This window comes from Leucopleurus acutus (genome assembly GCF_964270905.1).
Source record: "Leucopleurus acutus genome assembly, chromosome: 13".
NCBI lineage: Eukaryota > Metazoa > Chordata > Mammalia > Artiodactyla > Delphinidae > Leucopleurus > Leucopleurus acutus.
Window position 1 is genome coordinate 49,264,325 of NC_139155.1, and position 17,995 is coordinate 49,282,319.

The 17,995-nt window shown below is 39.4% G+C and overlaps 1 protein-coding gene across 1 annotated transcript in view; it reads left to right on the plus strand.

Moving 5' to 3' along the window:
* Window positions 1–15,867, plus strand: part of ZNF521 (zinc finger protein 521) — a gene marked incomplete at its 3' end in the record, with an annotated part of 256,271 nt that extends 240,404 nt beyond the window's left edge. The window contains 5 exon segments of the mRNA XM_082853714.1: window positions 4,345–4,409; window position 4,411; window positions 12,635–12,766; window positions 15,158–15,273; window positions 15,820–15,867. Of these exon segments, the coding sequence (XP_082709840.1) occupies window positions 4,345–4,409; window position 4,411; window positions 12,635–12,766; window positions 15,158–15,273; window positions 15,820–15,867 (362 nt within the window).
* Between the last annotated feature and the right edge of the window lie 2,128 nt (window positions 15,868–17,995).

The following is a 17,995-nucleotide window of genomic DNA, read 5'->3' on the forward strand; positions in this document are numbered from 1 at the left end:
ATGCACACACTGCTTTGTGTGTGCCCTCCAAGAGTGGCGTCTCTGGTTCCCCCAGTCCTTTCAAAGTCCTGCAATCAAATCCTGTGAGCCTTCTATGTCTGATTCTCTGGGAATTCCTCCTCCTGTTTCCAGACCCCCAGGTTGGGAAGCTTGACGTGCGGCACAGAACCTTCACTCCAGTGGGTGGACTTCTGTGGTGTACGTGTTCTCCAGTTTGTGAGTCACCCACCCAGTGGTTATGGGATTTGAGTTTATTGTGATTGTGCCCCCCCTACCGTCTCATTGTAGCTTCTCCTTTGTCTTTGGATATGGGGTATCTTTTTGGTGAGTTCCAGTGTCTTCCTGTCGATTGTTCAGCAGTTAGTTGTGATTCTGGTGCTCTCGCAAGAGGGAGTGAGCGTACGTCCTTCTACTCTGCCATCTTCACAAGGACTCTTATGTCTCATTCTTTATCTAACAGATACACTTATTAACTAATTCATGGTTTCTGTTAGACCCATTTCATAGTCTTTAGCTTTGGTTTGTGACCTAACAAAACATACAGGAATATCTGTTTCTTCACTGTACTTCCAAGCTAAGGAGAATAACGCAGAAATCTTTGTTACAACATGAATCTTTCGACCTTCCTTCCTTCCTTCCTTCCTCTCCCCCGCCCCCTCCCCTTCCCTCTCTTCCTTCTTTTTTCCCATCTCAATAGAGAGTAACTCTCTAACTTATGTTACTCTTGACTGACAGGAAACAGACAGAAGGAACTAGGAATGAGTATAACTCATTGGTATGACAGTAACATCCTGGCTTCAGCTTATAGTGTCTAGATGTGCCGGTGTATCCAGAATGATGCCCAAGAGAGAAATTTAAGTAAGGAACATCGTGAGCTATTATTTTCCATACATAAGCATGGCATTGCCTTTTTAGTAAGCCACACACTTAGGATATGCATGGAGTCCCAGTTTCTTCCCAAATACTCCATTTAGTACCATATCAGGGAATGATTCAGGCACTTGAAGAAGTATAATTAGCTATAGGTAGAATAGAATTAAGGAATCAGTCTTTGTTTCTGAATAATGATAATACCATACAGGAGAGCCTCTAGCCCAGTCACCACAGGGTTTCAGGTGACAGTTTAACCAAATCAGTGGGTAATTGCCTTTGGGAGAAAGCATCAGCATTCAGCCATGAATGCCTTCTATGCCATAAGTTGTATAATCATGGGTGTTCCCTTCAGATTGACAGCTCAGCCCAATGTGCTTTACCAAGGATGGTGTTCCTAGCACTTCTGCAGAATCATGAGATACGGGGAATTTAATTTTCCGTTACCGACAGGCACTGCATGTCAGCTAAGGCTCTGCTTTCCAGAAGGGAGAGGAGCACTTTTACAAGGGCAACGGACCTTAATAGTAATGTACTTAGTTGATTAGGAAATAGCGGGTGATGTGGATTGGAATAAATTCAGGCTTTGTCTTGTCAGGGAGCAAAGGAGTGACCTGATGGCATGGAAATATAAATAATTCTTTGTACATCAGTAAGAGATCTGAAGAGACAATAACTTTTGCTTTGCATAATTGATGACTTAAGTTGTTGTAGTTAAGAGGGAGGAAACTTTTTAAAATGAGAGTTTGGTGGGACAGTGTAGTACTGGATTCAGGAACTCTGGATTCTGGTTGGCCGTGGCCAAAACGCTTTGCCAGGGTGGACGTGTCAGTTAATATCTCTAGTCTCAATTTTCTCATCTTTTCAACACGTCCATAGTTAATGAGATTGTCTCCAAAGCCCCTTCTGACCTTTATCAGACATTCCAGCATTTAGCCAAATATCAATATAGACATTCACCCTGTCCTTTTACCTACACATTCCTAGTTTATTGCTTCTCGATTTTACATGAAAGAAAAACACAGTGTTCTGGTATCTTTGAAAATGTTTGAGCCAACAAATACAGTTTGGAGAGGGAGGTATTTATTAGAATATTTCTTAGTAAAAGAATAATGGCAAATCGTGGTCAGCCAGCTCTCTCGTGCCTTCACAATCATGTTTCCACATCACTTTTCAGATTTCTTTGAGCATTGGGAGTGTTATGTGCTTTTGGAGGGATGTTAATCACCTTACAGTAGTTTTATGTCATCCTCTATTTTCCTTCAAGCATAAAAAGCTTTATCTAAAACACAGTGTGGAAGAAGAAACTGTACCTAGATTCACACCCTGTACGTTTATTTTTCATTTAAGTGTGTTGTTGCAGTTTTTTAAATATATTTTGACACCTTATAGTTGTAACCCACTGTTCTCTTTCATTGCTTATTGTTATTAATTATATAGTGGTAGCGTAGTTGGCTTCTTGAGCCACTTGGCTGTAAGGAAATTCATTTATCATTATTGCCGTTGGAGCTACAGAAAATTGCCAGCATTCCATCCAGAGATGAATGTTTTCGAGCTCACATCCAGTAGAATTTTGAACACGGGTCAAATCCTTAAGTGTTTTCTTTCTGCTGCTACCCTATGGCTCTGCTAGTCTCTGCATTGAGGACCTTCATTTTCTCTTATCTTTTGTTTTCAGTCCTTGATTTGCTGCCCTTTCAGTGAAGTTTATAGATAATTTTCAGCACTCCATTTAGTGGCCTGTCCAAATAGTTCGCTTTATTTTCTCCTCATGTACCCAACTGTACATTTTCCGTCTTAGAATTTCCTTTATAATGCAAATAACATTCCTGCCTTTACAACTTTGTTATATGCACATTTTATCATTTGAGAGTTTTTTATTGACATATGGTTGATTTACTATATATATATATATATATACACTTTTTTTAGGTATTTGAAATTTGAAAAGAAAATCCACTTAGAGAGCCATCCTCTGATAGTCTACAATAACGTAAATCCCAGGTTAATTAATATTTTAAAATTTAAAAAAGTATCTTCTTTTAAATCATTAATGCAGATTGGACATTGCCTTAGGCCTCACCTTTCAATGAAAGTGGCCATTATGCCTTTAAGAGTAAATTTAACCCCCTTCTATTCACGCTATAAATAATCAGATGTATTGAGATTCCCAAATCAGGCAGCTGCCAGTGTAGTGAATGAATGTATGACGTACATATGCAAACCTGGGGATGTGTACTTTCACACACCCAGCTACTTCCGATAGCTGTAGGTTCTTTAAAGCCGGGCTTAATTTAGAATTCATGACCCCGCAGCTGCATGTGCCACAGAACAGCCAGGCCAGAGAGCTCTCTGCCTCCTGGAAGCATGACATTAAATTCACACTAGTTAAGCCAACTTAAATTGAGCCTCCTTGAACCTTCCTAAATAAAACTAGTGGCCTTAATTACAATCCGGCAATTTAAAGGTTATGGAGCTCTAACTGGTACTGCAGTATATCACTTTAATAATGCACAGGAAAATTTCTCTAAGGGGTGGCATGGCCTGATTAGAAGAATTCAAGTTTCACAGCACAGTTCCGATAAACTGTTTTTAGAAATCTTACTGCATTTATTGCGCCATTACCTTTTTTTTTTTATTCTTCAAGGCCAAGTTTCTAAGGTCACACCAACAGAACAATAACAATGTGAGTCATTTGCAAATAACTTGCAGTATTGTGATTTTTGCATTGCTGCTTAGGACTTTCTTAGTATCGCTACAGACAAAGTGAAAGGGCCTGGATAAGGTCCCTTGGAAATCTGAGAGCTTCTGGCCCCCTTTATACCCTCATGCTCCATTGCAGATTTGACCTATGTTGTGGTGTTGAATCCTGATTCTAAACACCACGGTTTAGGGGAAAAGATGTCATCTTTGCCATAAGTCATCAAAAATATAAGTTTCTTAGAAAGATAATTTTCTTTGGAAATGTCTGGCTAGTTTCTTGTCTTAAACCTGTAGGCACTAAAAACCCCATGGTTGTTGGAATCCGTAATACCTACCGAAGCTGGTAAACCTCATTCCATTTCTTTTGTTTGATTTGGGGGGTTCTGTTTGTTTTGTTTTCAAGTCATCAGCAATAGCAACCTATGCCTTTAGCAAGAATAGACTGATTTTCGGTGTTGACTTTCTCCTTCAGATAACTAGTGGCTTTATGCCAAGAAGGAGGTTTTAAAAAAGAAAGAAAGAAAGAAAGAAAAGGCCCTGACCCGTGCCATCAACTCAGCACAGGAACACGGAAACACACCTGATGAGAGCTGTGTCCAGGGTAGGGCTGGAGTTGCTGGCCTACTGCTCTGTGGAATTCATATTAACGGTTGCACCATCTCAGTTCTCCAGGATGTTTTCCCAATAGATTGAACTTTAAAGCAGGTTACGTTTAGTCTATCCTGCATGAACTCTTTCAATTTTACCAGTTTCTGTGATTTTTTGGTACAGTACTTGAAGGTAGATATACCTGTACTTCCGCTAGTGCCGAAAGTCCCAGCTGTGAGGGCATTAACAGGTATTTAATATCAAATAAAAGAAATTTCAAGCAAAGAGGGTAATAAATGCATACATCTGATTTAGTGAAGAAGAATAGAGCTTTGTAATATAAGAATGCATAACTATTAAAAGTTGCTTAAAACATGAACTGCACATCATGGATGTATGCTATAGAGTCCTCTCTTGTGACTTGAGACAAATAAAAGGTAATTATCCCTTCTTTCATATGGTTCTCTTTTTTTGGTATCTCAGAAATAAAATGCATAATAACATTTTTTCTCTTGAAATAATGGATAAGTTTGACTCATCAGTTTCCTGCCAGAGATAAGTTGGCAAATAAGATAGTTATTTTGTTAATACTTCATTTGCCAGAACATTTTAATCTTATTTCAAAAAATAATGAAGGCAAGTAGCATAAGGTAAATTTTGCTGGTCCACATTTGTCACATGCATGGGCTTTAGTGTACAAGGGAATGGAACAAAGTTTTAAAACTCAATTGATAAATAATAAACATTGTTTTGGTGTGAGTCTTGGCAGTTTGTTCTGGTGAAATTAGATGTAGGACCAGCTAAGTATATATTTCCCATAGATTCAGTATTTATTGAGTCTCAACTTTGAGCCATGTACTGTTGTAGGTACTTGGCAAACATCAATACACAAAACAGGCAAATGTCCTTGCCCTCCTGGAATGGGCCTTGTAGCATGAATTGTTGAGCAACCCCAAATTTAGTTCTTGGCACTCTCTTGGTATGAAGATGTCTGGGGCTGGCCCCTGCCTCTCTCTAACAGGTGAGGCAAGAGCTGAAATGTATTACTGAATTGTGAAATTGGGAGCATGCTGTTTCCAATCATATTGTATGTCTAATTATTATGTGAAGTGGAACTGAATATTTGTATACTGTCTTGTGCACCCACAAACTTTCTGTCAAGGCAGAGAACAGAGCAGCACTAAAGAGCAGGTGGCAAAAACTTTGTAGAAGACAAAGGGTTGCTTTCATTAATTCAAGTGAACATAGATAAGGAGGAAATGGACTGTTCAAATAAACTGGACCTCTTTCCGTGGAACACAATTGCATATAGTGAAATCAAAGATTTATACAAGGAGCTATTTTTTTTAAAGCAACCCTAACTTCTGAACAGAACTAGAGATTGTATTTCAGGCTTAGTTGGTCTCCATCCTCACTCCCACCCCATCCCCACTCTTGCTTCTTCAGAGTTAACAACATTTTTACTAAGAAACATGTACTACTTTATTCTTTTCTTGGTTAAGAATGTTTTTTCTTGGGGAATGGGGTGAGAGGAGCTCAAAGTGATTTTATCAGTGCCTTACCAAAAACTGATGTTTATTTGTTTGTTTGTTTTTGGGTTTTTTTTGCGGTATGCGGGCCTCTCACCGCTGTGACCTCTCCCGTTGCGAAGCACAGGCTCCGGACACGCAGGCTCAGCGGCCATGGCTCAGGGGCCCAGCCGCTGGGCGGCATGTGGGATCTTCCCGGACCGGGGCACGAACCCGTGTCCCCTGCATCGGCAGGCGGACTCTCAACCACTGCGCCACCAGGGAAGCCCTATTTGTTTAATAAAAATATTTGAACCCCAGATGTTTGCCTTTAAAGCTACTTGCCAGCACTGTATAATACACACTCTGAGACTTCAGCTATGGGTCCATGTTTAGATGAGAAAAGTGAAGAGAAGGATGCAGACCTGGGGGTGCCTACGTTACTGGTCAGGTTCAGTCTGCATCCTTAGCCCTGATTCCGAACTTGAGCCAAAATATCGCTGCGGAGTCCCTACAGGTGGAGGAAAGCCACCTTTTCAGTGGGTTGTTTGTTTTATTGTTTATTGTTTGAACAGCTTTCCAATGTTTTCTCCTATGTGAGAATATTCTAATAACTGCTACCCAACTGCTAACACAACTGATAATAATAGCCGAGGAATTGGACAATATTGCATCTCAGAGCATCTAAAATCCCACTGCCTGCCTCTCCCATCCCAACCCACCTGGACCGCCTGCTAGTTTCCAAGCTGCTGATGTTTATGGGGCTCTAGGCAGCCCCTGGGCTCTTTAAAATCTGCTGGGTACAATGCAGCCTACCCCAGTTGAATCATTTCCTGCTCCAGCCCTGCTGATAATGAGAAGTTCAAGACAGGAAATAACAGTGTCAGGATCAGTGGTTCTGCTTATAAAGTGCAAAAACATCATTGTCTTTAGACCACTGGCCCAAAGCAGGTAGTAACTGAGTTCAGTGCAGACCTGCACCTTGTAGGTCTCCTTGAAATAAGATTCTGGCCGAAGCGTAGGGGAGGTTTATCATTTTGCTTTTCTTGACATACCTAAGGGTTAGACATTTTGTGTACGGACAGACAAAGCTAAGGTACCCAATCCTCATTTACTCTTGGGATTCCCAGTGCCCTTCCTGTCTTATTGGGAGTCTTATGCTTATATCTCGTACTTCTCTCTTATGTGGCATGGAAATACTGACAGTGCCAGACATTCTCATATTGCCATTGAGAAAAATCCAAGGAAGTGCTGTGACAGTCTTCAGGCAACATTCATTTTCATGCTGAATTGTTCAGAAGGATAAGGCAGAACTTTTTTTTTTTTTTTTTTTTTTTTGCGGTACGCGGGCCTCTCACTGTTGTGGCCTCTCCCGTTGCGGAGCACAGGCTCCGGACGCGCAGGCTCAGCGGCCGTGGCTCACGGGCCCAGCCGCTCCGCGGCATGTGGGATCTTCCCGGACCGGGGCACGAACCCGTGTCCCCTGCATCGGCAGGCGGACTCTCAACCACTGCGCCGCCAGGGAAGCCCAGGGCAAAACTTTTTAACTAGTGTGAGGAAAAGGTTCACACAATATTCAGTATTTTCAAATGCTCCCTTACTTTGGGGGCTTAATGACTAATCTAGTGGCCGACTTTGAGGGCTGAGTAATATTCCCCACTGCCAAATTAGCACTTCAGTGTGTCTGTGTTACAGTTGTGAAATATGTGCTGTATATAACACAACAAATTACAGTGGCCTGAGCACAGTGAGCCTACAAAGATGTGATGGCTGTGTGCATGGTAAATTGCAGTACAGTCTGCCTATTTTTCTACTCCTGGTTTCTAGGGTGAGCCAGCGTAGCCAAGGGGTGAGTTTTGTCATGTACGGCTTTTCTTTGTTACTCCTCAGACCCCTAGCTTATAAATGTGTGCTTGGAAATTAACTCAGGGAAGAGGAGAAGCAAAGTAAAGGGTTGGGGGCTGGGAATTGGTTTAGGGCATAGTTTTCTTGGATTTAAAAATATCTATAAGGATACAGTGGTACACACATTCAAACTGGAAGAATTGCAGCTGCAGGGCATTTGATTCCTCTGTTTGGATTCTGAGGGCAGAGTTTACTCTCACTCAGTTCAGAGCTTTTAAGTATGGCCCCTGCCACGTGATGATGCACCAGGAGGGGTTTCTAGCTTTGGACTTTAGCCTATAGATTTATGCAGTGGAAGAGGCTGGAGGACCCTTCTGTCCAGTCTCGAGGGTAAGTAAGTGAAGGAGTTCTACTTATAAACCGTTACAAATTGGTCCTTAGTAATGGCTGCAGTGTTGATCAGATGATATTAGGAGTCCCCCAGTGATTCCTTGGATAACAGCTACATGTAAGTCAACCACTGAACATTTGCTTGTAGCTGCTCTAGATTTTTGTTTTTACTGAAGGAAAAGGAGTATAAACATGAGACACACAGTCTAGAGGCTGCTTGAAGGGTTTCTCTTGTTTAAAGCTTATATTGAAATGTCAGTGTCTTGTGTTCAGCTAACAGTTGCCGTGTTGGAGCTTATAACGTGGGTTGCACTTGAGCACCCGAATGGTAACTATTATTTTTTCTGTTACAAAACTGACTGCTTAATAGTTGTGTTCATCCAGGTTTTATAAATTGGAGAGAGAGAAATGATCATTCCCCTTTGAACTGGCCTTAGACAAACAGATTTTGTTCTTGTAGCACGTGATTATAGTAAATGATTATCACATTCCCTTCTAAGGCAATGAGGTTGTATTGCAATTATGCATTCAGATTCTTTCCTTTGCAACATTTAATATTAGAATAAATATTTACATTAGCATCAGTCTCTTCTATGTAGACTTGATTCCTGTTTACATTTATGTTCACACTTAAACGAAGATTAACAAATGGAAATAATTATTTTAGCTGAAATTTATATACATATGACATTATTTCTCACTTATACCCAAACCATCTTTAGTCATGCTTTGAAGTGTTCTCATTTATACCCAGACCATCTCTGGTCATGCTTTAAAGTGATTGACCAGGACAGGAAGTTGCTGGCTGCCAACACATTCTCAGTGGTAAGAGCTTCACTCTTGCCTTTCCTGACATTGGACCCACAGTGCTGGCGGCATGCATGGTCCCCTGCACCAGGATACAAGAGAGAGGGGTTTTCTGTTTGTTCTGGAAAGGTATGGGTTTATATTGAAAGCTCCATATTCTTCTCATTCAGTGGGTTAATACACACTGTGATGTTTCTCTCTCTCTTTCCATGTGCTAGTTTCTGCTTTCACATGTATTTGGCTAGAATACTTTTCAGTCTAATGTTCAGAATTGGAGTTTTTCTGTACTTCATAATATTGCTCATTTTCTGTCTAACTTTTGGCATTCAAAATTTCAGTGTTGTAATCGATCTTTATTAATAGGGTATAGAAAAGACAGTGTTTTTTTATTCTTTAATTTTCAAAGTAACCTATAAAGGTAAATTATGCTTATTGTAGAAAATCTGAGGAAGACAGATAAGCAAAAAAGAGGAAGAAAAATCTATAAGTTTCTTCCATAGATGCCACCTATAACTCTTAATAAAAAATAGGGCTGCACTAGCCTATTATATTCTTAATGGAATATTGTAATGGTTGTTAAATCAGTTGACTCAGAATCTCTTTTTAATAAATGAGTCAGACTGTATTATTATCCAATTACTGTCAGTTGCTACCTTTCCAGAGAGCAGAAATGGTTACTTTGATGGAATTTTTTAAACTTTTGGCACCTTTAGGAAACAAGGTGAGAGTTGTGGCTTCCTGGGTAAAGTCCTTGAGTCTAAGGCTTAAATTGACCTGAAGCTGGAGGTGTTGACAGTGCACCTCATGAACATGGACGTTTAATGGAAACCATGGTTACTCTGTACTGTTCTTGAGGACCTAGCAGATAGGAAGAAAGAAGGAGGGAAGCTCAGTTTTTAAAGGAAACAGAGCTTAACTGAGCTTGACCCCCCAGGACTAAGGGTGTTTTCGAAATTCTTTGAAAATTAAGACACTGCCCTTTGCCACACAATGCAAATATAGAATGAATGATAGCTGAGTTAAACAGAGACTAAGTATAAACTTTTGAAATTCTTATTATAAATAAGTTTTATTAGTTTGCCATTATTCTCTATCCCCCCCACTTCAATTTTTAAAAGTACAAAATAAATTCTATTAACCAGCTGTAACCATGTTTTGGGTCCCCCCCCCCTCTCATTCATTATCATTTGACCCTTTTGTGATAAGTAAGTGTGAACATGGGAAAATGAGCAGAGAAGTTAACAACAGTGAGAGAAATGGGTGGGTGTGTCCATTGTCTAGGTTGGAGCATCCTGGCTTTTGCTTATCTATCATTTGCTGTGTAATAATTCAGATATATTTTCTGTCCTACTCAAATAACTAGGACAAGTTATTTGTTGGAAAAGACCTCTATGTAACTTAGAAATAAAAGGCAGATAGAACGTCCAACGTTTTTTTCAACATTACAATGTGCTTTTAAACTATAAAGAGTTCTGAAAATGCTGGGTGCTATTGTTATTATCATTGCTGTCGGTGCCCTCACAAAGCATGGAATTCAAGGGAAAGAGGTCTGCACTAATAATGCATAAATACTTTATGAGCGTGTGTCACCTTTTTGTGAATTCACTGGACTAAGTTTTGATTATTTAACATTTTGTGATGGAACTTCTCTGTTCTTTGGATAGGAAATAAATAAAAATCTATGAGGACATTTTCCTTATACTCATACAAATATATCTTATTTATTTTCCCTTCTATTATTTTTCCAAACAAAATACTCATAGTCAAGAAAGATGACATCACATTGAAGATCACATTAACGTGCATAATTCACGTTAACGTTCATGTAACAGTCAATCATCATCCCCAAGAAAACCCACCAGGCCTATATACGTTCCTTGACAAACGTTGCAAGTTTAAGAATTCTGGAACATATGTGTATAACTTCTCACACCCATAGACCACATCTTGGTTCTTGTGCAAAGCACATAATTTAAAGATGAAATTAGAACTCTTAGGAAGCTTCTTACCATCACAATAAAGGTATACAGCACTGAGGAAATAGAAAACATTTAAATTTGGCAAGTATTTCTGACGATTCACTTACTGACCCAATCCCCTACAATAAATAGTGTTTCTTATATTATTCAATATCCAAAATTTAGAAAAATTTTGGTGCCTTTAGGATTAAAAAAAAAAGAGAGACAAAGGAACAGATGAAAAACCTTTGATCTTATATAATCCCTAAAGCTTTTTGTATAAGCCCTAGTCATGTCAGTATGCACAATTAAACTCCTTCTTACATAATTATAATCAAGGAATTTACTGTGCCACCCAAATACAGAGTAGGTTTTTATCTCCTGTGAAATGTAGACAGTACTGGGTGGCTTAATTAGTGCTTTGCTTCTCTTTTTTACAAATTCCAATCCTCTGCTTCTAAAGACTCATACTTGCGTGAGAAGAAAGATTAGGAATACAGATAGAGTGATTTTACTCCTAGTTAGCTAATAATAATTCACTTTGTAATTGGGCCTTTGTGTTGCCAGTAATATCAACCGGTGAAGGACTTCTGCACGCATGTGGTGTTGAGTAAAAGGAAATAACTTTGGAGTGTAGACTCGTTACCCCTACAGTGTAAATATGTCTTTCATGCCCTAGACCTAGACTATCTGACACAGATGGTCCTTAGTAGCATTTCTAATCTTTGCAAATAAGAGAAGATAAAAGTATAACTTGATAACATTTCAGGTTAAACTGAAGCCTCCTAGCCCTTGCTTTTCCTAATGAGAGTCTTGGGAATAGCCGGTGTGTGCCACAGCATGTCTGCTAAGGTCATGGACCCTGAGGCCAGGCTGCCTCGGTTTAAGTTCTGGTTCCACCAAGTATTGCTCCTATGACTCAGAGCAGAATCAGTTCAACTCTCTGGGTGTCACTTTCCTCATCTGTAAAATGGGAATGATAGTAGTAGTTGTTAAATTCGATGAATCCATGTCTGCAAGCACTTAGAACAACGGTGTCTGGAACACAGTAGCACCAAAGTGTTAGGCTGTTCGTTCTAGTGCTGTGGGTTTTCATTTCTTATGACTGCAAATTGAAACAAGTTAGAATAATCCTTAAATGTATAATTTCATAAACATTTTAATGAGGAAAACAACATAAAAAATAATGTTTTCTGTCTATAACACAAACTTTTCATTTTATCTAGCAATTGTTATTACATCAAAATATTTTTCTACCTGTTCCTGAGATATCAAAGAAAACTCCAGGACTAGTCAAAAGTGAGCCTGGAGCTCATGAAAGTGCCTTTGGAGAAAGACAGGCAGAGTCTAGATCTGAGGGTAAAACCGAAACTGTCTTGCCAAATAAAGGGAGCAATGAACTGAGAAGATATGGGGGACTGGGAGTTTCAAGCAAGAAAAAAGAGCATTTATAAAACACTATGGGCATTAATAATATTTCAAAATTGCCAGAAAATCTTGGAAGTAGAAAAAGGAAGTCTTCAATGGCAAAACCACTAAAAACCTTATGGTTAGTAATAGAAACCTCTAGAACCTTCTAGATAAACCAGATGAGAGGCCCTGGGAGAAGCTGTTCATTTTTCTATGGTTCCTTTATTTCAGGACTTTGGAAATACACAGCCCATAAAATCTTGCTGGTTAGAGAAAAGGAGATGCCTCGTTATTGACACACCAGTTTTACTTTTAAAAGCTTAATGCATTTTTACCCCAAGATAAAACCTGCCTTGTGGTTATCGTTCGATTTTAAATTCCAGAAATGTTTCCAATGGATATAAATTCATAAATAATGTGAAGTAACCATATATACTACTACACATTTATACTGGGGGCTGGAAAGAGTTTAATATATGCAGTTATAGTTAACTCACGAGTCTGTCAAAGATGTGATGGGTGTCAACTTTTCTGCTCACGCACTTCCCTTAACAGATGAAGGACTGAACCATGAGTGCAAACTCTGCAGCCAGACCTTCGACTCTCCTGCCAAACTCCAGTGCCACCTGATCGAGCACAGCTTCGAAGGGATGGGCGGTACCTTCAAGTGTCCTGTCTGCTTTACAGGTAGGAAGATTATTTCTGGAAAACTCTGGAGAGTTTCTCAGCCACATCCTGTCTCTCCTACCAGGGCATACTTCCCACTGCTCTGGCCTTTTACAGATCTGACTTCAGTTCAATTTGGGAAGAAGACGTCTGATTTCTGCTGATTAGCATTATCGATTGCCACCTACTTTAGAGGCTCAAACGGTCAGGAAGGTTAGCTGTCAGGATGAACAAATGGCATTTCAGGTTCTCTCAGAAGTTTGCACTTTTCCATTTGTAAAATGACATCCACGTTTCATTCACTTTTCTCCTCTCGGTGTTAAAAGGTTATCAAGGCAAAGGTGGCTTTTTCATCATAAGACGTGGGACTAAAAGAAGTACAGCCGTGTTGTCAACACGTCTGTTATTTAAACGTGGAGAATTTTATAACATTCCCTCTATGAAATATAAAGGCGTTATTCAAACCCTCCCCCAATTCTTTGAACTAGAAAACAGATTAAATGAACACATTAGATGAGGCCTTTATTTCCTGTGTCACTGGATTTTTAAAACAGAAGTTGATACAAGTTTACACTTTTAAGAAGAAACTTTTATGAGATGTTGTAGCATTATAGTTTTCGGCAGCAGCAGCAAAAAGAAAAATTGCAAATCAGAAACTATAATTTGAAGCCCATAGGGGTTGAAATATGATCACACACGTTTCTGCTGCTCCCGCGACAATGACAGAGTTATTTTGGAAAATCCTTTGTGATAATTTTGCCTGTGTCTTGGGCTCATTGGTCAAACCCCTCAAGGCTATGTTTCCTTCTTATTTGTCAGAAAAGGCAAAACAAAACAAAAACATCTCCTCTCAAAAGTGACTTCCTGGTTTGCGGTGTAAAATTCCAAAGCATTGGTATTAACCTTCACTGCATTCAGCCTGTAGATTTCTGTCCTGTCGTAAAATAAAAAGAGAGAGAGGCCATGTTCCGACACAGTTAGCACAAGTAGTACCAGACTATGCTGGTGGTTCTGCCTTTATCATTTGCCTGTGAGGCTTCTTCATTCAATAATTCCATCAGCCACTCCTTATTTTGGAACTATTTTTTGATTCCTCCAAATTTGTATTTAAAATATATATATTATGTTTTCACCATAATGTAGTATTTGTCTTAATACAATGAGTCAGGAGTCTGGGTTCTCTATAAAAGCTCCTAGTAAGTCTTCATAAGGAGGACTGGGTCATAGATCTCCTCATGATTAAGACCCCTAATAAAACAGCCCTTTCACGTTGTGGCCAGGAGCCTCGTAAAATGTGCAAAGTTAGATAGAGATTTGTTGCAGATCAGTATAAAAACCCCATTTCTTTTGGTTGATGTAGGTAAGAGACAAAAATGCATTAATCATGAACGGTCCGCCTTTCCTGTGCTGACAGAACTGAATTGTTTTAGTGTATCTTGAAGTAATTTTAGAAAAAGCAATTTAAAAAAAAAACACCTTCCAATATAAAGCGTGTTGGGGGGGGGAAGAAATCTGAGCAGTTTTTTAAGGTAATGAGAAATATGATTAAAATGTATGACTCACAAGAACAATATTCTAATATTTTAGGCTGGCTGGCAATTAGAATAATTTTAATGATTAGAGTCAAAGTCAAATGCCAGCATCTTTAATAAATCCTTTCCCTGCCTATACAGATTAATATTGTAGATGCAAACTTTTTTAGGTCACAGTGCACCAGGCATCCATCAGAAGTCAGTTCTGCCAACCCAAACACTGCCTCTGGCATATACAATTTAATTATTAATAGTATGTCTCCTAGGTAAACTGTTACACAGTCTTAGGGCCTTGTTTTGTAGTCATTAAAATTGAACATGTTTATATTATTGAAACCCTTGCATTCAGTGTATAGGCTGAGTTGATCTTAAAGTATCCAAAGAGACTTTACCTGCCGTTCTGTTACACATTTATAGACAGTGCCCCAGAGTAGCTGTGGGATATAATTTTTAGCATTAACACATTTAAATAGAGAACTGTTTGGTAGCTATGACTTTAGGCAAATACGGTAAACAGGGTTTTGGCATCTATGATTTCTTAACCTATGGGTTGCTGAGAAATAAGAATCATTTCTGTTCAGACAGTGCTGTGCATTTGACAAGTTTCATTTTAAAAGATTTATGGGGGGCAGGGCCTCGATAAACCTTTACTTTGGAGCTGTTTGGGTTCAGTTAGGTGCCCGGTAGAGTGCATCTTAACAAAAGCCAGAGACCCAAGCATGAGCACATGTGACTCCCTCCCCCAGGCCCCTGGCAGTGGTCACCCCCAGAAGGTATGCCATTCATGCTGCCCTGTCCGCAGCTGCTCACAGGGAGTCATGGACGGAGGGCATTTCGGAATGAAAATAACCCCAAGTTCACTCTTCTTTTATCATTGCAGTGTTTGTTCAAGCAAACAAGTTGCAGCAGCATATTTTCTCTGCCCATGGACAAGAAGACAAGATCTATGACTGCACACAATGTCCACAGAAGTTTTTCTTCCAAACAGAGCTGCAGGTAATATCCCCATGAGGAGGGCTGGCATTGAACTCAGTTGCTCTTCTTATAGGAAACAAGGGCGTTTTGAATCTGGATTCACGGTATCACTCACCCTGGGCCACCATGATGCTTTGTGTGTACTGGGGCAAAGGGAAAATTAGAGGCCGGATTAACAGACACCAAAGTCATTTTGCCCCTGGCTGCTGTCAATCATAAAAAGAACTAGAACAGGCCTATAATTGGATCTTCTGACCCAGTGTGATAGACTTAGGGGTCAGGTTTACTGGACTGTAGGATCGTTCACCTCACTTGTCAGGGCCCATTCTCCCAAACTCTGTTTTATTCATGTTCTGTTCCCACTGGGCTACAAGCTGGATGGATGTCCAGGTTATTGTTGTCCTGAGGGGCTTAAAATTGGAAGGGAGAAGGGAAGAGAAGAAAGAAGCTATACTCTTATCCACTGTGTTTCTTCTACGTAACAGAATGATTATTACTTAGTGACAGCCTTTTAGTTGCAAATTTGGCACCCAGAGACTTTTTAGCCTTGAATGTCCCACTTGCTAGATGCGTGACCTTGCACTGGTCCAAAATGCTTCAGAACCTCGGGTGTGAAGAAATAATAGACAGGTGTAACAGTCACAGGGCTGTTGTTAGGTAAAAATGAAATAACAGGTCTGAATGTAGGGTATAAACTCTAAAATATAATAGAAATGTTTGGTCAGTTTGATTATTCTTAGCAATAGACTGGTGTCAGTCAGAGACCTGGATCCTAACCCAGAAATGTCCCTTATTGTGAAAAGAAGATAAGTCTATTTTTCCCCCTCCCCTCTTACTTCATCTGAAAAATGGGTCTAATAAATACCTTCATTTTTCAGATGGAATGATATAAGAGTAACATGCCTTTGTTAAATCTTGTTGGTGCCCTTGGAGGAGAATGGATTAGAATTCAAAGTTATTTCATTATTGTCAGCATTATTATTATCAGTAAGGTTATTTAGACTAAAATAGGGTGGGGATGATTTTCTTTTTCCTTTGGTACTGAATTCCCTAAACAACCAGAAGAGGGTCTGATGTGATTGATGTGGTTGAGGCAGGACTAAGGGACCCAAAGCCCCACCCACTCCTTCATCTCCCATCCCACGCTGTGGACCCTGGGGCAGCTTTGGACCTCCTTGGGCTCTGAGGAAGCCATATTTATGTGAATTTTGTATCAAAATAAGGAATTTACAGTTTATCATCTCAGCTTTCATCCTACCAGTGAACAAATAGCAAATAAGGACGTCAGATAAAATATATATGAAAGAATGGGTGATGCTATTTAAGTGTTATAATGTGTCAATGCACCAGTGTTAAAGTTGCTCTATTACTTTTCATCACTTCAAAAAAGAATTCTACTCTGTCACATCTGTTTGTGAATTGAATATAGAAGACAGACCAAGTTAGACTATTATTTAAAAGTATACTTCGTGAAAGTAACCTAAATTTCTATTGGAAAATATAGTATATTCGTATTGCAATAGGTATGGAAGGATAACTCCTTTGAGTTTGTGAGATTGTAAAGGATATGGCTAGTACACCTAAATGATGCTGTTAATTAGTATGTAAACTGTGAAGCGGAATTCATAGTAGCTTAAAATCAGAGTTGTACAGATTCTGTAGTGACTGGCTTCTTATCTAACGTTCCTGGAAAAAAGTTTGCAACAAATCCACTTTTGTACTATATTAGTAGGTTCTAATGCTACTGACCTGCTGGTCACTTGAATGTCTTTCATTAAAAGCACGCCACACTCCAGCAGTGGTGGCCTGTGGCCCATTGGCGAGCAGACAAAACTAAGCAATTAAGCACATCCTTCGGGACTCCACGTTTCTTTTATGGCGTATTGTAGGGTTTCATGGAATGTACAGTATTCTCTCTTTGCATTACTGGATAGACCAGGGGTTCTCCACCTCTTTGATCTCAGGATGCCTTGACACAAATTATTGAAGACCACAAAGGGCTTTGATCTATGTGGGTTACTATCTGTTGATATCTTCCATATTAGAAATCAAAATTGAGAAATGTTTTAAACGCAAAAATACACAAATAAACAATTCTACTAGCTGTTGGAGAAATTATACCTTCCAATGTCAAGTAGCCCCTAGAAGATACCACTGTACACTCATGAGGTAAGGAGAGTATAAAGGGCAAACATTGTCTTAATGTTATTGTGAAACTAGTCTTGACCTAACAGACTCCCTGAGAGGGGATCTAGGAGATCCCCAGAGGTCCCCCAGCCACACTATGAACTGCTGGTATAGAAGACATAGTACCGAACACAAAACTGTTTCTGAGTCTTTAAGACCTTATGAGGTCAAACATCTCTCAAAACATTTCTGACTCATTCATTCAAATTGTGATCTGGGCCCAAATAAGACTTCTTTCATAATCTGAAGCTGTAGCCTTATTTTTCCAATCCCACAACTCAGAATCATACATATTTGGCCTTGATGTGAATACTCAGGCTTAAAAGGTACATCATTCCTTTGATAAGAACAGTCTTTATAGTTAATATGTGATAATCATTACAGCTAATATCCACGGTCATTGAAATATCTATGTAGGTCTGTTTTCTTAAATCCCTAGTAATAACAATGGCTTTTAGTTTCAATACATTAAGAAAAATGGATCAGAGTTAACTTTACTTCTAGTTTTGAGACCTTTCTGATTTTTATGATTTGAACTTAGAGGTTCACAGTCCTG